The sequence below is a fragment of the Macaca mulatta genome, chromosome 9 (genome assembly GCF_049350105.2).
Source record: "Macaca mulatta isolate MMU2019108-1 chromosome 9, T2T-MMU8v2.0, whole genome shotgun sequence".
NCBI lineage: Eukaryota > Metazoa > Chordata > Mammalia > Primates > Cercopithecidae > Macaca > Macaca mulatta.
The window spans coordinates 138,434,222-138,456,051 of record NC_133414.1 but is presented as its reverse complement, the minus strand read 5'-3'; the positions used below and the strand labels follow the sequence as shown (position 1 = coordinate 138,456,051).

Below are 21,830 nucleotides of genomic sequence, written 5' to 3'. Positions count from 1 at the left end.
AGGCAATCAGGACCCATGAAAGTTTTGTCAGATTTCCATTGTAAAAGTGCCTTTGCAGGAGCAGTGGCTAGAATGACAGCAAAACAAGCCTCAGGACCCTACACCTGTCTGAGGGGAGGCACCTGGGTTCTCTACCCTGGGGGATTGTGTGGAGAGGGCAGAGCCAGGGGGATATTTCCAAGGTGGCATGCACAGGACTTGATGCCCAGTCTGAAGGGCGTGGTTCAGGGAGAGAGAAAGGAAGGGGCCAAAGATGACTCGAGTTTTGGGCCAGCACTGGCAGGGAGAAGATGAAATGGAAGATCTTTGGAGTCAGACAGACCCAGCCTCCAATCCCAGTTGGACCACTTTTGAGTTTTGTGTTCATGGGCAAGCCACTTCTCAAAGACACCATTTCCTCTCAAAAGAGGAGGAGTAGTTAACTGTCTCAGTGAGGGCTGATGAGATCTTGCAGGCCTTGGACAGAGGGGCTGCAGGACAGGCCCTGTCATTATTATTTTAGGTAGGCTCAAAGCCATTCTCTGTATCACAAGACCAGGAGGTCTTTGAAGGCAAGATTTGTGTCTGTGTCCTTAATCTGTGGGGATGCTTCCTCAACTATTGGTTCTTTACTTTTCAGCCCAGCCTAGGACAAAGAAAGCTGGAACATTGTGAGTATGGCTTAGGGATATTAGGGGAAAGGAATGCTGGAGTTTCTATCCAGGAAGGCAGTGGGATAATTCCTTCACTCAGGAGTGTTGGGGGACTTGCAGCAGTGGGGTGCTGCTGGCTCAGGATCTGATGGAGATGAAAATTTTAAATGCTTGCTAACTGCTAAAAAATTAAAGCTGCATTAGAGGCCAGACCAGAACTTAGTGTAAGAGGAACAACAATTGATCCCAGGCCCTGGCACTTCTGACCGTTGTCTCGTCTGCCTGAGCTCATCGAGGAGTTAATTCCAGGGAGAACGGAGCCTTGGATAAAAGTGCTCACCAGGATGCAGAACTGAGAGAAACTGAAGCAGCAGGGAAAACTGAGATCTGAGAAGAGGACTGAAATAACTATGGTGAAGGAGGGGAACTGCACGTATCACAATCAGGGCTTGGGAGCGGATGGGTGCAGGGTCAGTCACCCTGCTCTCAGAGCAGCTGGCCTCCCCAGACCCAGAATCGCTTCTTCATCCTCAGAGTAGAAAGTAGGTCAGGCCTCCTAAAAGGAGTTAAAAGTCTCAGCTGCAGAGAGACCCCACTAGGCGCAATCAGCCAGCGCTCTGCCGCCCTTGGCTTCATGCAGACCCTTCTTGGAACTCTGTAGCCACATTTGGCCTCCACAGTTTAAGAGAAATCAAGAAACTGGAGAGGTGCCAAACGAGAGCAACAAACATGATTAGAAAGAGTGAGAATAGGACCCAAGGGGTACATTAAAGAAATTGGGGTTTATTTGCTTGAAACAGTAAAGAAAAAATGGGAACTATTTTCAAGTACATGAAGTAGGATCAGTGTCCAGTTATTTGCCAATTTTAAGGGCACAGAATAAGAGGCAAAGGGCCTAATTAGCCACAGGAGAGATCAGGTAAAGACGGAGTTTCAATAAGGCATGTAGGTCTTGGGATGGCTTTTCCTGTGTTATTTTAAAGTAGGTCTGGCCTCTCTGTCTCGGAAGAAACCTGCTGGAGATTAGATAGGAAGGCCAAGACTTGTCCCCAGAGTACCATAGAGTCCTCCCCCAGCCTTCATCAAGCCCAGCCCTCCTGGCTTCTGGGAGTCCATGCATCCTTGCAGGAACAGAAACCTGACACTCGAGTGGCCAGCCTGGGTGGTGGGGCAGCTTTGCTTCCTCTGGTGATTCTAAGAGCAGGAACAAGCATGACCTTTCATCACATCTTCTCTTTGATGCATTGAAGATACAGCCACCAGCAGAGCCCCAGGTTCTTTGGCAGCCAGTGAAAAATGTCTTACAACTTCTGGAAATGGTAGTCCAGATCAGATCCCTGTGTGACTGGCTAGCCGCGCAGTGCGGATACTCAGACAACCTTGTGAGTCTTCATGGCCTCAGCCAGTTTTGCTTTGGGTGCTGTGGCTTTGTATCTATCACCGCGAGTTCACTCACTCTGTTAACCATCCTTCACGGAAGGAATCAAGTCAAGATGTACAACCAAGCATGTGTGCCTGCCCATCCCTCCTGCCCTGAAGACATGGCACAAAAGACACATTTATCTACAGACAGGATAACTGTGCACTTTGTTTACAAATCAGGACTCTAGTGAGAGAGAAAAGGGCTGCTGTTGATAAGTACAATAGGACAAGTTTGAGATCCACGGCCACCCTATCAATACCCTGTTTTCAAAGCTGATAAACAAGAAGGGTGCCCTGCATATTGAAATTATCAAGATGTTCCAAAAACTAGAAAAATATATAGAAATGGAATGTTCACTTTATTAAATGCATAACAATTACTGCTGTGTAAAAAATTATTCCCCAAAGGGTCAAAACAACAAATATTCATTATCTCAGGGGGTTTCTGTGTGTCAGGAATTTGGGAGCAGCTTAGCTGAATGGTTCTGCCCTGGGGTCTCTCAAAAGGCTGCTGTCATTTGAAAATGACAGGCTGAATGATCCACTTCCAACACAGCTAACTCACATGGCAGGAAACCTCATTCCTCACCTCAGCTCTACTCCACTGGGCTGCTTGAGGCTCCTCACGACATGGCAGCTGGTTGCCTCCAGAGTGAGCAGCCTGAGTCAAGGAGCAAGCTGAAGTGCCTTTCACAATTTAGCCTCACAACTTACACACTGCTCACTTAGGTGGCGTTTTGTTAGAATGAGTCACACTGCTCACTTAGGCGGCGTTTTGTTAGAATGTGTCACTAGTTCATAATTGCAAAGATATGGAACCAATCCAAGTGCCCATTAACCAATGAGCGCATAAAGAAAATGTGGTGTATAGGCACTATGGAATACTACTCAGCCACAAAAAAGAATAAAATCATGTATTTTGCAGCAACTTGGATGGAGCTGGAGGCCATTATTCTAAGTAACTCAAGAATGGAAAACCATATGCCATATGTTCTTACTTATCAGTAGGAGCTAAGCTATAAGTGTGCAAAGGCATATCAAGTGGTATAATGAACTATGGAGACTCAGAAGGGGAAGGATGGAGGGACATCAGGGATAACATATACTACTCGGGTCCCAGGTGCACTAAAATCTCAGAATTCACCACCATATAATTCATCCATGTAACCAAAAACCACTTGTACCCCAAAAGTTATTGAAATAAAAAAAAAATGAGTCACTAAGCCCAACCCACATGAAAAGGGAAGAGGATTAAGCCCTATTTCTTAAATGAAGTATCCTCAAATGCTTGGTCATTCTTGTCATTCATGTTTGTTTTTGAGATTCCCGTTTGCCTTTCTCTGAGTGCTGCCTTTGCACTCAGCCTTGCCCGCGCTGATGGCGGGAGAGATAAACACCTGGGCCAGGAGGCTGTCTCAGCAGCTGCTGCTCCAGGAGGTTGTCTGTTTCTCTTAGTACTGTCAGTCACTTGGGGTACATAAAATGGAATCTGGGGGTGTGTAGGGAGGGGCATAATAAGTTCCCCATCACAATACAGTCACGAGTCACTGAATGACGTTATGGTCAATCACATAGTACGCACTTGAGCACTTGTAAGGATGCTCCCACAAAATTATAATGGCGCTTCCCTATCCAGGTGTACCATTTTAAAAAATCTTTTCCACTGTATTTTTACTGTACCTTTCTGCCTTTTTACTGTACCATTCCCTACAGTATTCAGTGGAGTCATGTGCCATACAGGTTTGTAGCCTGAGAGTAAGAGGTTATACCATAAAACCTAGATGTACAGTAGGCTGTGCCATCTAGATTTGTGAGTACACTCTGTAATGTTCACACAGTGACAAAACCGCCTCACGATGCCTTTCCTAGAATGTGTCTTTGTTAAGTATGACTGTCACTTGGTTGGAGAAGTTGAATGGTCAATGTGCAGGTGACATCGATGAATACAGATGGGGTGACCTTTCCTGTCTCTTGTGACACAGCGCATCCCTGAGTTCCCTGCCCCACGAGCATTCTTTCTTTGGCATTTAGACAGGCTACTCAAGTGCTGATTCTGTGCAATTATGAAAGCATCAGAGACAAGAGGGTTTAATCTGCCCAGAAGAGGTTCATTGGGGGCAGGTTTCTGAGGAGGTGAAGGCATGGATTCTTGAAGTGAGAGATCTAGGAAAAGAAAAATGGACTACATGTTATTAAAATAGACTCAGAGGAGCAGTTTTCATCTCCAAGAGATAGAATTAAAATTTCCAAGAATCTTAATCTTGGGGCAATCACATTTGTTTACGTTTGGAGTAAGCCTTGGGAACTGTGCTTGGAGAGATAAAAGCTGTTCTACAAGCCTCTGTCTGAAGTTCTGTCAATAGGTCACTCTGCAAGGAGGCTGGCTCTTCACTTACTGCAGAAATTAGGAGTGGCTGCCTGTAAATTCCTGGCTTAGGAAAGTTTGCCTCCATTTTTTATCTGCTTGTACTCAGAGCAGATTGAGCTTACATGAGCTTGGGTAAGAAATAAGTGCCCTGTTCATTGTGAATGCCCAGGCTGTTAAACAAAAATAGCACACAGGAAACAGTATTGCAAAGGTCAATTCTTCTAGAAAGGAAGGGACAACAAGCCATCTATCTGAAATTTTCATGTGCAGATCCTGGCCTCTGACCCCACACCATTACCTAACAATCCAGTATTGAATGAGATGTCGGCTTCCATTTCCTGTGAATGAGGAGGCAGAATTTCCATCCAAAGGCAGACCATCTGCCGGACGCAGGATTTGCTCTTTGCCTTAGCTGGCTGTTATTGATGTGTATGAAGGCTTTATGGAGACAGTGTCAACCCAGGCCCCTTGCTTCACAGAGATGGTGAATTACAGGGTTGAAATCCAGGGCTTGCAGCTAGGATTTTATTTCTCTTTACTTTTCCTCTGCAATGGCTGTTTTGTTTCATTCAGTCAAAAACAAATCAAGGACAGTCTTGGGGCACATTTAGTTCTTCAGAGGAAGCTTTGCAACTTCCAGGATTAAAAGAAATTGGACTTTTACAGCCAACAGTAACAATTGAATACTAAAGAGTGAAAATAAATTGATCATTAACAGAAGATGTATACAAGGCCCCCAGCCCAGCACACAGCACATATTAGGTCCATTGTGAATAAACCACTTAACCAGTCAGAAGGATCCAAGAGGCCAGTGACTGGGCTCATCTGCAAGCAAATCTGGCTCTTTGAGCTGGAAGAAAACAATTTTTAATTCTCCTACATCGAGGTGTCTGAAGTTCTATGGGTCACAAGTATCAGGATCACCTCAGCACTTGCTAAAAAACTGTCCTTCCCAGACCGTTCTAATGAGAATCTCCAGTGCAAACGCCAGAGGAATTGAATTCTTAACAGACATCCCAGGGATCAGGTAGGTTGGGAGACATTGCATTAGTTCACCTGGTGCTCACAACTACCTAGGAGGTTTGTATTTTACCTTCAATTAACAGCTGCTAAAACTGAAGTTTGGAACTCCGGCTTAAAGAAACAGGCTGTATCTTTAACAGGTCTGAGGATGGGCTCTGACCTACTTTGCTGTGTGGTGGTGGGAAAGCTACATCTCTATGCTGCAGTTTCCTCATCTGTATATTCAGGATTTTAAAAATGAAATAATGGAAGCGAAAGACTTTAGCACAATACTCCAATTATATGAGGTATGTAAGGAATTATGAAGCAGTAAATAGTCTGTTTTTGCGCTGCTGATACGGACATACACAAGACTGGGTAATTATACAGGAAAAACGTTTAATGGACTTACATTTCCACACAGCTAGGGCAGAATAAATGGAGGGGCAAGTCATGTCTTACATGGATGGCAGCAGGCAGAAAGTGTGAGAGAGCTTGCACAGGGGAGGTCCTCTTTTTAAAACCCTCAGATCTCGTGAGACGTGTTCACTACCATGAGAACAGCATGGGAAAGACCCCATGATTCAATTACCTCCCGCCAGGTCCCTCCCACAACACATGGGAATTCAAGATGAGATTTGGGTAGGGACACAGCCAAACCATATCAGTAAACAAGCCTAATTATTATTAAATAGGTTAAGTAACTAGCTCACACTGTCCAATAATGGTGATTTATCAGTTTGACCGATCAGAAAGAAAAGTCTTTGAAGGCAAGAGGCTTTCTCATTAGTTTCCCAAGTCCCTAACATAGTGTTGACCATGTTGATTGACTGAATGAACATAAGAAGTACACTGCAACGCTGGTTGGTAGTACGGTTAGATATGACACGGCTTGAACCAGGCCTGGTTTCCAGATCGGGTGCTGAGATATGGCGGCATTGGGAAGGGGGCTGGAGAGCCTGTGCCTCCCACTAAGGTTTTTTAAAAAGAAAGTCCTGCACCTTGTTGGAGGATCAACCTGGTGTTTGGGAACACTGCAAAACCTGCGGTGGGAGAGAACTCCCGAGAAAAGCTCCTCTGTAGTGGGAAGAGATGGTATGGAAGGCAGTTTCCTCAAATGCTGGATAATCGCCTCCTAGGAGTGGGTGCTCAGTTAGGAATCAGTGCGGAGTGGCAGGACCAGGATGGAATTTCTGCAGGTGGTCCTAGGTCTGAGCAGCACAGGAGAATCACCTGAGGCTTTGAAAACTATTGAGCTCCACGCATTGTGGGAAATTCTGAGTTAACTGGTCTCTGGGGGTGGCAATGTCTTTAACTCTTACTATTCTAATAAGTCCCCAAGGCTGGGAATCACCGTAACCCGCAGGGTAGGCATCAGTCATCCAAAAATGGCTCTCAAGGATGAGAAGGCACGGGCACCATTCTTTCATTGGTGTTTCTCCAAACACCCTGGGCTCCCCTGGCCCCACAGTCTGAAGAGTCTCATTCTGAAAGCGTAGGAGGCGCCCGGGAATCTTTTTAACAAGCCAACCCAGGTGCTTCTTACAATCAGGAAAGTTTGGGGAACGTTACTGTACACCCTTTTCTGGGTCCAGGTCATGGAAAAGAAACGTGAGCCAATCTATCTAACATAAAACCTAACACTGTTGATTAAAAGTAACGCCCAGGTGTCCTGTGCCTGAGAATCCAAGCTTGTTTCTCGGGCGCGAGATGCCTCTTTGGCGCTTAGGGCCAGGCGGGGTCGCGCGCCGGGCTGTGGGCCGCGGTGGAGACCTGACCCGCACTCCGAGGGTTCCCGGAGAGCCGGGGAGCAAGCAGCCGAGTCATCGTTTCCAGCTGCAGCCTGGAAAGCTGGACCGTGCCGCCGCGTGTGCTCTTGGCAGCCGGGCGCCCGGGGCCCTGCGGCCACATCATCCTGGGGCGGGGACGTGTGCGCTCCGGGCGCCCGGCCGCCACCGAGCCACGTCTATGCTGCCGGCGCTCGCGGCCAGGGAGGCGCCCTGCCCCGAGCCGCCCACCCCCGGGGATGAGCTAGCCGCGGCTCGGGGCGGGACCCTGGCGGGGGGACCCGAGCGGTCTCTAGGACCCGCGGGACGCCGCCGACGGGCGGGGGTGCGGGGGAGACAATAATTTGTTCGGCGGTAATGAGAACGGTGACTGCTGGCCGTGGATCCATTTCACAGGCCTGCCTTCTCTCACTAACGCTCTTCCTCGTCCCCGGGCCAACTCGGACAGTTTGCTCATTTATTGCAACGGTCAAGGCTGGCTTGTGCCAGAACGGCGCGCGCGCGCGCACGCACACACACGGGGGAAACTTTTTTAAAAATGAAAGGCTAGACGAGCTCAGCGGCGGCTCGGGCGCTGCGCGAGGGCTCCGGAGCTGACTCGCCGCGGCAGGAAATCCCTCCGGTCGCGACGCCCGGCCCCGGCTCGGCGCCCGCGTGGGATGGTGCAGCGCTCGCCGCCGGGCCCGAGAGCTGCTGCACGGAAGGCCGGCGACGATGGCAGCGCGCCCGCCGCCCGTGCCCCCCGCCCGCGCCCTCCTGCTCGCCCTGGCCGGGGCTCTGCTCGCGCCCCACGAGGCCCGAGGTAAGTCGCCGAACCCGGGCGGCTGGCTGCCCGCCCTGCTGGGGGCACCTCACGCTGCGCCCGGGCGCGCCGAGGTCCAGGGCTGCCCCGAGGGGCGACGCGCCCGGAGCCCCGGGGCTCGCGCTTCCAGCGCGGCGAGACCGACCCCCTCCCAGGTGTCAGTTCCCTGGGGAAGGGGGACACTTGGCCCGCAGCCCCGCAGGAGCCAGTACCTGCCCCGGAGGGCACAGCCTCCGGACCGTTCCTCCGTCCTCATCCTCTTGGGTGACATTTGTAGATGTCTCTGTATCTTGACATTTACACGTGTCGCTCGGGACGATGCGTGTCGGGTCCTCTTGCTGGCCCTATCCCGCAGTGAATACCCCCACCCCAGGCTCCGGGCCAGCCCCCCACCAGGTTTCCTTTCCAGCCCCCGCCTCCCCTGCTTACACACTTAGGGGGGCGCGCAGCGGTCCCGCAGGTGAGGCAGCCCCCTCCTCCGCAGGTGTGCCTGCTGCGCTAAACATTGGGCTCTGTTTTCATTAACTGACTCTCTTACCTACTTCTTTAGTTTCCTCCCTGCCCCTTTTCCTGGCTTCCAGGTCACTTCCTAGCTGTCAGTCGCGGGCAAACTTTAGCCGAATTCTCCTTCCTCCCTTCGCTCAGTTTCTCCGCCGTAAATAATCACCTACATCAACTTGGTGTACAAAGAGAACTTACTTAGTTTAACGTGCGCATCTCATGGTTGTTTTACAGACTTAGATTTTCCCGAGTTGTATCCCCTTAAAATCGGGCACCTGTGGATCCCGTTTGCACAGTGAGGACTCACTCAGCAGGTGCCTTTTTAAAAATCCGGGAGCTTCCCCGGGTCTCCGCCGCCGCCGCCTTCTTTCTGCCGCCTGGGGCGCTGTCGGTCCACCGATGAACGACTTGCCTTGGCCGCAAGCTCTAAATTTCTATGATTCTATATAACAGGCATTTATTTTTCAACAACTGGCCTCAATCACGAACCGTTACCACTTTATGATACGTTTTATTTTGCGATTGCCACTGCTGCCCTCCGCCCCCACCGCATCTACTGTAATGTGGTTAAAACCCAGTTCTTGTTAAAATCCACACTGCGAAGATCAATTTGGAGATTAACGATTAAATACAAAGATTGCACAAAGCAATGAGAAAGCCAAGAAAGAATACTGCTGAGGGTTTAAATAACTCTATGACCTGTAGTGAATTGTGCTTTGAAAGACTTTTAAACAAATTAGTCCTTTTGAATGTTTATTGAGAAAGAGCTTTTTAAAAAACGGAAAGTGTCTCAAAGTGTGCCTGACATGGTCTTTAACTTGGCACGTGCTTTGTACACAGAAGTCTACTGAGCAGGGGCAAAATTTTTTTTAGAAGAAAATGTTTATTAAATCCAGCTAATCATGGGAAATTATTTCTTGGGCATGTGTTTATTAAATCAATTAAAAATGTTTATTAAATCCAGCTAATCATGGGAAATTATTTCTTGGGCGTGTGTTTATTAAATCAGTTAAAAATGTTTATTAAATCCAGCTGATCATGGGAAATTGTTTCTTGGGTGTGTGTGTGGGACTTTTACTATTTTATGACTTCAACTTTGGTGGAGAGACTTTCCTTAAGAGAGATACGACCCAAAATAGAAAACCAGGGGGGCCTAAGCACTGTGAGTGGGTTACCTTTTGTGATATATTCCAGGATTCACTGCTTGTTTACCCTTAGATTCTCAGTATCAAGTGTTCAATCAATCAGTGCCTTAGATTATCAGTATCAAGTCTTCAATCAATCAGTGCCTTAGATTCTCAGTATCAAGTCTTCAATCAATCAGTGCCCCAAATCATACCACGGAGGCTGTTTAAAACTCCAAACATATAATGAAACATTGCTTTGCATTGGCAAGAGAAAAGGAGGAATTACTACCTGTTGAGACTGAGCATATTCTGAGTTTCTTCCTAGCCTTGTCTGTACCCTGAGCCCTGGCACAGTTGCCTACTTGGTACTTTCTGGGAGCAACTCAGCCTAACAAGTCCAAAACAGAGCCCTAGATCCCAGACTCTAGTTGCAAATCATTCCTTCCCCAGTCTTCCTGAACCCAGTAACAACCTCCTCTGCCTTCTCCAGATGCCTTGTGCTGACATGTAGGAAGGTCATCCCTGTGTCTCCCTTTTTACTCCGTAAGCCACCAACCTCCTAAGTATATTCCCATCTACCCACTTCCTTATGTCCCGAAGTGTGCCTTTCCCAGTCCAGGTCACCTTATAGGAAAAAATCTCTTCTGCAGAAGCCTCTTATTCCTCTTATCTAACAGGCCTACTGGCTTTTCACCTTATCCCTGCATGGTATATTCTCCTCCACAATACAGCCAAAGTTATTATTTTCAAACATGAGTTACAGCATTCAAGTTTCCTGTCTGAAACTCCCCAGTGGCTCTGTAGCACCCTTAGGAAAGAAAATCCAAACCTCAGCATGACCTAATTCCTGTTTTCCTTTCTGATCTCCTTTCTTACCATTCTCCCTTTGCTCACTCTACTCCAGACACACTGCCTTCTCTTCTTTTCAACTACCCAATATAGTAGTGCCATCTTTAAAAAGAATTCAATGTTTGCACTAAGAAGACTTTGCAAATACTTTTCACTGTTTTGCCATGCAGTGTTTTATGGCATTTCATCCCTCTTGTAACTTTTTGCTTTTCCTAGAGTTAATGATTGCCTTGTTTTGATTTTTGTTTGCCTTATTTTCTGTGCACCAAGCTGTGATATTGTGATATAATAAGAAATGTATATTTGGTCTCTGCCCCTGGTTCCTGGCACAGAACTCCTAAAATCCTTGGACTCTCTGGGGTATTAAGAGTGTCTTTTGTATGCTAATCAGCTTATTAAGGCATGATTAGAGTTGGGACTTTCAGTGCCACCCTTCTTGCAACCTCCAGGGACGGGGAGAGGGATTGAAGGTTGACTTGATCGCCAGTGGTACAATTAATCATGCCTATGTAATTAGGCCTCCATAAACCCCCAAAAGGACAAGGTTTGTAGAATTTCCAGATTGATGAGCAAATCAAAGTTCCTGAAGGGTGGTGCATCTAGAGAGGGCATAGAAGCTCTGCATCCCTTTCCACATTCTCTGTCCTTTGCATCTCTTCCAACTGCTGTTCATCTGTGTCCTTAATTACATCCTTCATTATATAATAAACTGGTGAATATAAGCAAGCATTTTCTGGGATTCTGTGAGCTCACCTAGCAAATTAACTGAACCTGAGAAGGGGGTTGTGGACCCCCAATTTATAGCTAGTTGGTCAGAATTATAGGTGTGACAACCTACTACTTGTGATTGGCATCTGACATGGGGGGGATGTTTTGTGGGACTGAGCCCTTAACCTGTGTGATCTGATGCTTTCTCCAGGTAGATAGAGTCAGAATAGAGTTCAATTGTAGGACTCCCAGTTGATCTCTACTGAAGAACTGGTGGTTGGTGGGGAGAGATTTCCACACATTTGGGTGACCAGAGGTGAAACATTTGGTACTGAGTGTGAGAGTAGGGAGAATACTTGGTTTTTGGTTTTTCTCATTCCTTACACAACCTCTATTTTACCTCCACACTTTCTAGGAGAACTATCAACCTCCTTTCAATATGATCCAACACCTCAGGTAGTCTAGCCATGATTGTTTTTTCTTGATGTCATCTTTCCTGGAGCCCTTCATCCTCCTTTTCCAATGTGACTGGGTTACTTTGTAGGCACACATTACAGCTGTCATCTCAGGACTGTCCTTATTACCAAGACACTAAGAATTCCTCTTGTATCCTTCCTGTGTTGAATCATCTATATTCTGAGCACTATACATTTTTCTTAGAGTTCATTCCTCATTTCTGTGGAGCACATTTTCCAGTAACTTCCTGAGGAAGGGTGTTGGGGAGATACAATTTTTTGTTTTGATAACTTGTGAATATGTCAGGGATGCTTTCAGCTGCAAACAACAACAAAAAAGTGACAGCAGCAATTTTTACAGGCTTGTGTTCTTTATAAGCAGTTACAAAATAAGTAGTTTGGTGGCTGGTGTAACTAGTGTGGCAGGTCAGTGATGTGATCCGTCACCCAAGCACTTTCTTTTATTTCTATCTGTGATACTTAGATGTTGACTTTTGCCTTTATGCTTACTTCCTCGTGGTCTTATGATAGCTGCTGTACCTCTTGGCATCCTATCTGCATTCCAGGCAGTAATGCAGCAGAAAGGACAAAAGGCAGAACCAGTCAAATCTATTTTCATCAGGAAAATAGTATTTCCATAAGCCTTTGTAGTAGATTTTGTCTTAGATATCATTGGCTAGACTGTGACACAGGGCCACTGCTAGCTTGTACAGAATACTAGAAAAGTAAATACTTTTAACTATATACATTGTGGCTTCAAACAAAACAGTTCTGTGAGTAAAAAAGAAGGTTGGAATGTGTCTCTGGCATACCTCGTATAAAATATATTGATAAACACACATTCATTCATTCCACCCTTGATTGCTAGTTTGTTTAGGTATAAAATTCCAAGAAAGAAATCATATTTTCTCAGTATTTTATAAGGCATTTCTTCATTGTCTCTGTGGCCATTACTGCTTGAGAAGTTGATGGTATTCTGCTTGTCAAACCTTTGAATGTAGTCTTTTTTCTTTTTGGAAGTGATTATCTTTTTTCTTTGTGACTAGTATTTTTGTGTTTTATGATTATGTGCTTTAGCAATGCTCTTATCAGTAATTGTTGGGAACTCAGTGGGCTCCTTCAGTTTGAATATTCATTTTGTCAAGTTTTAATATACTTTCTTATATTCGTTCTTCAATTATTTCTTCCTCACTGTTTTTACCACAGTTTTTCTGAAACTGCTATTAGCTGAATGTCCCAGCCTCCTGAAAACATCCTTTAATTTTCTTATCTATTTTTCATCCCTTTGCATTTGTTCTACTTTCTGGGACAGTTGTTTAATTTCATTTTCCAACCCTTCTATTTAAATTTTTTGGCCAGGCACAGTAGCTCATGTCTGTAATCCCTGCACTTTGAGAGGCTGAAGCAGGAGGATTGCTTGAGCCCAAGAGTTCAAGACCAGTCTGGGTAACATAGTGAGACTCCCCACCCCTGCCCGCATCTCAACAATAAATTTTTTAAAAATTAACTGGGCATGGTGTCATACACCTTTAGTTCCAGCTACTCAGGAGGCTGAGGTGGGAGGATCACTTGGGTCCAGGAGGTCAAAGCTGCAGTGAGCCGTGATCATGCTGTACTACTCCAGCCTCGGTAACAGAATGAGACCCTGTATCAAAATAAATAAATAATTTTAAATTTTATCCTACCACATTTAATTTCCAAGAGGTTTCTTGTGCTATGAATGTTCTTTTATTCTTATTGTAGTGTCCTCTTCTTTTTTGTAATGGATATAAGATTGCTATTAACTCTAAATGTGTTAGTCGTTACTTGTTAAACATTTTTTGTTCACCTAATTCTCACTGTTAGCTTTGAGATTCTTTCCCCCCTATTTGTTTAACATCTATCTGACTTTCTTCAAAGGTCTGATTTTTGGCTGTCTGTTGATATTTAATAATGGGACATTAAAGAGGTGATTAGAAATTCTGTGTACTTCCACAGATGGATTTACTGACTGGTGAACATTCATTTTGCTGAGAGACATCCACATATCACAGACTCTGTTTTTCTTAGGCTGGTCAATTTCCCCAAGGAAGAATCCTTCAGCTTCTTGCCAAGGCGATTTCAGTCTGGCAATTGAAGCCTGGCTCTAGGGCCTGTGAGCTTAACAGGGGAAAAAAAGATAGTGTTCCCATTAAGTATGCTTATATTGTTTAAACTTAATCCTTTTGTTTTCAGTTTAGCACTTTGCTACGCCCCCACCCCCCCCTTCACGATTCCTGGGAGTCCTTATGTTCAGAACTTCTCTACTTCAGTGTCTTCAGAAATACACCTCCTGTGTTGGTCAGAGTAGGGCAGGCAACACCTAACTGTGTTGGCTTTGCAAGGGATCTAGGGCTCTAGCTTCTCCTTATACAGCCTTTCAGCCTCAGCCTGTATTGGCCTTGGCCCATACAGTGCCCCCTGTTCCAGTGCCCAGTGCCCAGTGCCCCCCGTTCCCAAACCTTTCCAGGGTTCTGCTTATCCATCCCACCTTCTGATGGCTGCCCTCCTCTTCAGGTCATAAGTTCCCGTTCTCTCTTCCCTGCTAAATAGGTAACAACTTGTCCATCCCCTTTCCATCTTCCAAAGCTTTGCTGCTTTGTTTTTAAATTATTATTATTGTTATTTTTTTTTAGACAGGATCTTGCGTTGTCACACAGGCTGATGTGCAGTGGTGCAATTGGAGCTCACTGCAGCCTCAACCTTTTAGGTTCAAGTGATCCTCCTACCTCAGCCTCCCTAGTAGCTGGGACTCCAGGCACACACTACCATTCCCGACTAATTTGTTCTTAATTTTTAAATTTTTGGTCAAGCATGGTGGCTCACACCTGTAATCCCAGCACTTTGGGAGGCCGAGGCAGATGGATCAATTGAGGTCAGGAGTTCGAGTCCAGCCTGGTTAATGTGTTGAAATCCTATCTGTACTAAAGAAAAAAAATACAAAAATAAGCCAGGGGTGGTGGCAGGCACCTGTAATCCCAGCTACTCCAGAGGCTGAGGCAGGAGAATCACTTGAACCTGGGAGCCAGAGCCTACAGTGAGCTGAGATCATGCCACTGTACTCCAGCCTGGGTGACAGAGTGAGACTCTGTCTCAAAAATTTTTTAAAAAAAATATGTAATTTTAAAATTTTTATACAGATAGAATCTCACTCTATTGCCTCAGGCTGGTCTTGAACCCCTGGGCTCAAGCATCCTCCTGTCACAGCCTCCCCAAGTGTTGGAATTACAGGCATTGAACCATGGTACACAGCCTATTATTGCTATTATAATTATTCCCTTATTGTAGGGTTTTGGGCAGGGCACATAGATAAACACCTGTGACTCTGCCATGTACATTTAGAATTTAGCCAAGGCTTTGATTACCATGCTCTACATATAGATGTATTTTCTTTCTCTCACTTGTCATTTGGCACTTTCTACTCCTTCCTTGTGGAAACAAAAATTAAACTCATTTTTAAATGTTTCAAAACTTTCTTTTCAAAATCTATAAAAACTCGAAGTCAACATATACCTAATTAGATAAATGTTGCAGCTGTGGAAACTGTAACAAAATTTTTCTTAAGGAATGCAGCTACATCATTTAAAGAAGCTAAGCACATTCCTTCCTGGTGTAGATGATGCTGTAATGAACTCATTAGAGTTGCAGAAAAAAAAATTTGTATCAGAGTGTGTTTCAGAGGCCTCCTTAAGCTAAATTGTTTCTGCAGCGTCCATGATTTACAAAGACAGGTGTAGAATTTTCAGATGTTTCTTCTGTACCGAATGGCTAGCCCTACAGCCCTTTGGCTGTGTGCCCACAGGGAGCTATAGGAAGCAGCTCTGGAGTATGTCCATGCTCTTTAATTGTCAGGTCTCTGGGATGGAGAAGTGAAATTGATATAATCTAGACAATGTTTATGAAGGCAGTTGCTGTGAATTTTTCATAATTGTTTCTTTATATGTTTGGATTTTATTAAACCTAAAAGTGTCATACCATCACATTGTGACTTAAAAAGGAGTTTGTTGAGTGCGTCAGTGCCAGGAGCAGTACTCTGGTCTTTGCATGCACTATCTCATACAATTCTGGTGAAAGAATCTTGTTGGTCCTGTTAGTACTCTCATTCTACAGAAGAAGAAATGATAGCCTCAGATAGTGAGATCAGCGCTGTCAGGAGCAAGGCAGTCTAGTCTACCTCATGCTGGAGACTGGATCTTAACCTAGCTGTGGCAAACATTTCATAACCTATCTTTGCCATAACTATAGCAGTGAGATTGTAATTAGCTTGAATTTCAGCAGAATGGTAATGCAGTTCAAATAAACGTTATTTGCCAATTGAAATGTGCACATTAAATACTACACTTTCTTACAGGCTGCCATTTCAATCTTCATGCTTTCTCCAGCCCATTTTTCATCCTGTTTCTTTTGTGCTTTATTTAATGCTCAATATACCTTGCCTCCAGTTGATAGATGGGATGGAGAAGCCGAATAATTCAGCATCATGTTGTTATTTTTTATCCTTTAAGCTTTTATGTCATTCCAAGGCTACACTAAGAGCTCAGCTTCTTGGCAACTGTTTAAAAAATTGGACAGTTTCATTGGATTACATTTTCTGTCTGTTTACCTCCTCCAGGAAGCCTTGAACTGCTTAATCAGTTTAGATGATCCATTCTTAGAAATGGTGAAACACCTTGACATGTCTTCCCCTAGCAGGCGTGGTGAGCACTGGTCTGCAATTTGACCAAAAGATTCCTTGTATTATGTGTTGCCATGTTTGTAATTGAAGCCATGATAGGATGGAAGCATTTCTTGTGAGAGATAAGCTCATTTGAATCTGAACGGGATCTGAGAACTTAGTCTTACTTAAAAAAAAAAAATGGAAACATTGGCAGTATGTGAAGGATTGCCTAGATATATGACCAACTTTTTAAAATATACTTTTAAGTTTTGGGGTACATGGGCAGAGCGTTCAGTTTTGTTATGTAGGTATACAGGTGGCATGGTAGTTTGCTGCACCCATCAACCCGTCATCTACATTAGGTATTTCTCCTAATATTATCCCTCCCCTAGCCCTCCATCCCCCTGACAGGCCCCAGTGTGTGATGTTCCCCTCCCTATGTGCATGTGTTCTCATTGTTCAGCTCCCACTTATGGGTGAGAACATGCAGTGTTTGGTTTTCTGTTCTTGTGATAGTTTGCTGAGAATGATGGTTTCCAGCTTCATCCATGTCCCTGCAAAGGACGTGAACTCTTCCTTTTTTATGGCTGCATAGTATTCTGTGGTGTATAAGTGTCACATTTTCTTTATCCTGTCTGTTATTGATAGACATTTGGGTTGGTTCCAAGTCTTTGCTATTGTGAATAATGCCGGAATAAACATATGTGTACATGTGTCTTTATAGTAGAATGATTTATAATCCTTTGGGTATATACCCAGTAATGGGATGGCTGGGTCAAATGGTATTTCTAGGTCTAGATCCTTGAGAAATCGCCACACTGTCTTCCACAATGGTTGAACTAATTTACACTCCCACCAACAGTGTAAAAGCGCTCCTATTTTGGTTTTGTTTCCATCCTGGTTTTTTTATTGTTGTTGGTAGTGTTCTTCAGAGCCTGCATTAGGATTTAGAGTCTGCATTATACCTTAAAATGCAGCTGTTGTCTGCCTATGGAAAGGTACATTCCTAAAATTAAGCATACTAAGTAAAACTTTTAAACTAAAATCATTATTTCAGCCAATTTCAGTATGATTTGAGAAGATCATGTAAAAGATGATTGAAAAAGAAATCTGGCACCATCATTCATTTATTTCTAAAATATGACCATTTTAAATTGAAAAATGGACATAGAATAAGTTATACATGCATATATTTGCCAGCCAGATTCTACTATATATGCTTCAGAACTTTCAACATTTAAAGATGTAAAATGTTAAAGATATATTTATAGCCATCCTTTTTCTCCCCACCCATTCAGACTATTTTATCTCAGTTTTCCTTTTGCAGAGGCTGTACTCCTGTGAAGTTGGTAGGTCTGTGTGTATGTGTGTGTATACCTGATCAATACCTGATATTCTTTATGTATTTAACTATTAAATAAATGGTACCCTACTATATATGACAACCTTCTGCAACTTAAAAAAAAATATATATATATTTTAGACTTATTCATATATGTGCTTGGTTCATTCCTTTTAATTGAATGGCTGAATCATAATTTGTGTACTCCTCTGCCGATAATAAATCTGTTTTCCCCAACTTTTTGATATTGCGATGGTGCAAGGATCCTTGCTATCTTAGGTATGGGTGTAAGCTCTAGGGAACCTGTTACAAATGAATTACTGAGCTGTAGAGTACACGAATTTTTTACTGTAACATATTTTGTTAAGTTGCTTTCCAGATTGGTTGTACCAATTTATGTGCCTACTTACTGGAGAGCTCTGGTTACCTATGTGGTTGTCAATACTTGGTATTTTCAGGCTTTTTAAATGTTGCCAAGCTGGATGTTAAATATTTCATTGTTTTAACTGGCATTTTTCTCATTACTAAAGACTCTAAGATTCTTATGTGTTTATATGTTCTTTGTATTTCTTCTTTGAATTATTTGTATTTGTTTACTCATGTTTCTTTTTAAGTTTAGTTTAAGCAATCCTCCTCTCCTGAGCTCCGAAATAAATTTTGATACTTTCTTCTCAATTTAAAATTTTTTTGCTGTTCCCTTTTAGAATAACTGGAATTTAATTTTTATTTATTGTATGAGATCTATGTCTGTTTCCCCCCATCTGGAAAACCAATTGCTCTAGTAACATGTGTTGAATCCTTTCCACTTCTGATAACCAGCAAGCACACACAGATATGCTTCCGGGTTCTTTGTCCTACTGTTCTGTTTACCTCAGTTCCAGCCTCATACTGTTCTCAGCATCCTTTACTTCATGATAAGCCTTCAGTGTTTAGATTGGTTGGCGTGATGGTTAAGCTTGATTGGATTGAAGGATGCAAAGTATTGATCCTGGGTGTATCTGTGAGGGTGTTGTCAAAGGAGATTAACATTTGAGTCAGTGGACTGGGAAAGGCAGATCCACCCTTTGTCTGGATGGGCTCCATCTAATCAGCTGGCAGCATGGCCAGAATATAAATCAGGCAGAAAAATGTGAAAAGACTAGACTGACTTAGCCTCCCAGCCTACATTTTTCTCCCGTGCTGGATGCTTCTTTCCCTTGAACATCGGACTCCAAGCTCTTCAGCTTTGGGACTCAGACTGGCTTCCTTGCTCCTCAGCTTGTAGACAGCCTATTGTAGGACTTTGTGATCATGTGAGTTAATACTCCTTAATAAACTTCCCTTTATATCATCTCTATGAGTTCTGTCCCTCTAGAGAACCCTGACTAATACAGTTGGTATGTAGTGGTGCAGAAGGCAGACCCTGAAGCCAGCTTGCTGGAGTTTGCAGATCAGCTCTGCCACCTGGCTCCTGACATGTGATCTTGAGAAAGTAACAAACCAACCTGTGTGCCCAGACTTTCCTAGGTTTAGCACTGAAGATGACACATCACAGGAAACCTCTCAGTGCCAGGCAAATTGGGATCGTTGCTCACCTCAAACCTTGAACAAACTACATAATCTTTTTCTTTCCCCATTTCTTCTTGATGAAATGGTGATAATAATCGTATCTACCTCCACAGGGCCGTAGTGCAGGTGAAATGAAATAATACATATACAGTGCTTTGAGAAGTGCTCAGACCATGCTAAGCATTCAATAAAGTTTAACATCTCCTTTCCTTCTCCCCTCCTCTCCTTTAAAGTTATCTTGGCTATTCCTGAAACTTTAGTGTTTCATATGAACTTTAGAATCTTCTTGCTAAGTTTTGCAAAATACTGTATGGGGACTTGTAGGCTAATTTAGGGGAGAATTGACATCCTCATGACATCAAGGCTTCCCATCATGAATGTGGTGATTTCTCTATGTATTTGTTCCCTTTAATGCTATTCAATATGTTTTCAATAATATTCTCTTCAAGGTTCTTGCGCATCTTTGTAAGATATATTTCTAGATATCGTAAGTACCTAATAGATTTATTGTCACTTTAGATGGTATCACTATTTTTAAAAATATTTTAACTTTTTAATATGAAAAATTTTAAACATACACAGAAGTAGACAGACTGCAATCAATACCCATGTTTCTATCACTCAGTTTCAACAAGTGCCAGTTCACGGCTATTCTTGTTTTATCTGCGGAGTCATTTCCTTATTGAAAGTTCTAATTGATGTTTTCTTTTCAGTGTATATGAATGTTACTTATTTTTGTAGGTTGACTTTGAATTCAGAAATCTTGCTTAATTGTTTTTAATCCTGATGATTCAAATCATAGCTGGGTGCTTGCTCAATTTTTACTCTAATAGTTTGTCTGTAGATTGACTTCATAGAAATTCTAAGAGAGTAATCACCTGAAAGGGTAAGTTTTTTTTTTGCCTTTACAGTCCTTATGCATTCTACTGCTTTTATTTTTCTTCTTTCATTCGGTAGCATCTCCATTACAATGATGAACAAAAGGATTAGCCAGGCCCAGTGATTCATACCTGTAATCTCAGAACTTTGGGAGGCCGGGGGCGGGAGGGGAGGGGGAATTACTTGAGCCCAGAAATTTGAGACCAGCCTGAGCAACATAAGGATACCCCATTTCTACAAAAAAAAAAAAAAAAAAAAAAAATCGTATGTGTGGCACATGTAGTCCCAGCTACACGGGGAGGCTGAGGTGGGAGGATTGCTTGAGCCCAGGAGGTCGAGGTTGCAGGGAGCTTTTATCTTGCACTGCACTCCAGCCTGGGAGACACAGTGAGACCCTGTCTCAAAAAACAAGGAAAGAAAAACAACAAAAAAAAGTGATTGCTAGTCTCCTTGTTTTTTTTTTTTTTTTTTTTAACTTTAACAAAAATAACTAACTTTTGCTATCTTTATACATCTTTCTTTTCTTTCTTCTATTGCTGTAGGATTATTTACTCCTACTTTTTCCCAGTTCTATTAATTTAGAGATTACATATTCTCTTTCCACAGTTTCAGTAGTACCATTAAATTTTTAATATTTGCACTTCAGCAATGGAGTCTAAAGGTAGTCAATAACTTTGGCCTCCTCCCAAACAATTACAGGCTAACCATGCTTTAGTGCCCTTCACTGTGCCTCCTGTTTTTTTTTATTATTGTCTAGAATTTTAGTTCTGCCATTTTGAAACACATCTCTCAACAAAAAATGTAGTGGGGAAATACTAGGCTTTGTTCTATGCTGAGCAGTCCAGGCTTATGCTGATTTATCCAATGCAACCAGTTTTTTTTCTTTTTCTTTTCTTTCTTTTTTTTTTTTCCATGGTTTTTTGCAAACCACTTCCACTTCTGGATCCAGTTGCTTCTTATTGAAGTAGTCTTCCATCGAAGGTCTCTGAGTAGCAAATTCCCTATATTTGTTTGCCTGGAAAATGTTTTTTTTTTTTTTTTTCATGAATGTTTAGCTATGTATAGATAACCAAACCAAGGTTGGCAGTTGTTTTCTTTTATCAGATATTACCTGTTGTATCCTGGCCTCTCCTGTTGTTGTTAAGGAGTCTTTCATTTAAGGACTATGCCTTTGCACTAAACCTGCCTTTTTCTCTGGTTACTTTTAAGGTAGTTCTTTGGTGGTGGTGGAGTATGTGTGTATGTGTAGTTCTGTATTTTATTCATGTGTTTTTATATGGTTTCATATTAAATTTGTGTATTTCTGGCCTTGCTGTGCTTCTTGAATCTAATCAATTATTTTAAAAAAATTTAGTAAGCATCTCTTTAATTACTGCCTTGCCCTTTTTGCTTCATCACTTCCTTTGGAACTTTTGTTGTATGTAGTTGGGCCTTATAATTCAGTCATCCTGTTTTTAGCTTGTCTTCATCTCTTTATCACTCTTTGCTTTATATTCTGGGTGATGTCTACAAGTCTAAATTTCAGTTTACCAATTCTCTCTTGAGCTGTGTCTAAATGCTGTTTAAACTGTCTATTGACTTAACGTTTTTCAATATCTTTAATTTTTCACTCATGGAAGCTTTGTTTTGCTCTTTTTCAAACTTGCCAGATCTTTTTAAAATGTAATATTTTAAAATTATCTTTTGTTTTCTTTGTATTCCTACATGTCTTTAATAATTTGGGATTTATTTAT

General features: G+C 43.1%; 1 protein-coding gene and 1 non-coding gene across 2 annotated transcripts in view; both read left to right on the top strand.

Moving 5' to 3' along the window:
- Positions 1–7,327: 7,327 nt before the first annotated feature.
- Positions 7,328–21,830, top strand: part of ADAM12 (ADAM metallopeptidase domain 12) — a 375,660-nt gene continuing 361,157 nt past the window's right edge. The window contains exon 1 of the mRNA XM_001087980.5: positions 7,328–8,013. Within this exon, the coding sequence (XP_001087980.4) occupies positions 7,926–8,013 (88 nt within the window). The 5' untranslated portion in view covers positions 7,328–7,925. The remainder of the gene's footprint in view (positions 8,014–21,830) is intronic.
- On the top strand, positions 8,274–8,329 carry MIR7202 (microRNA mir-7202). Its single transcript, NR_128391.1, has one exon. It is a non-coding gene; the product is annotated as a microRNA mir-7202 (primary transcript).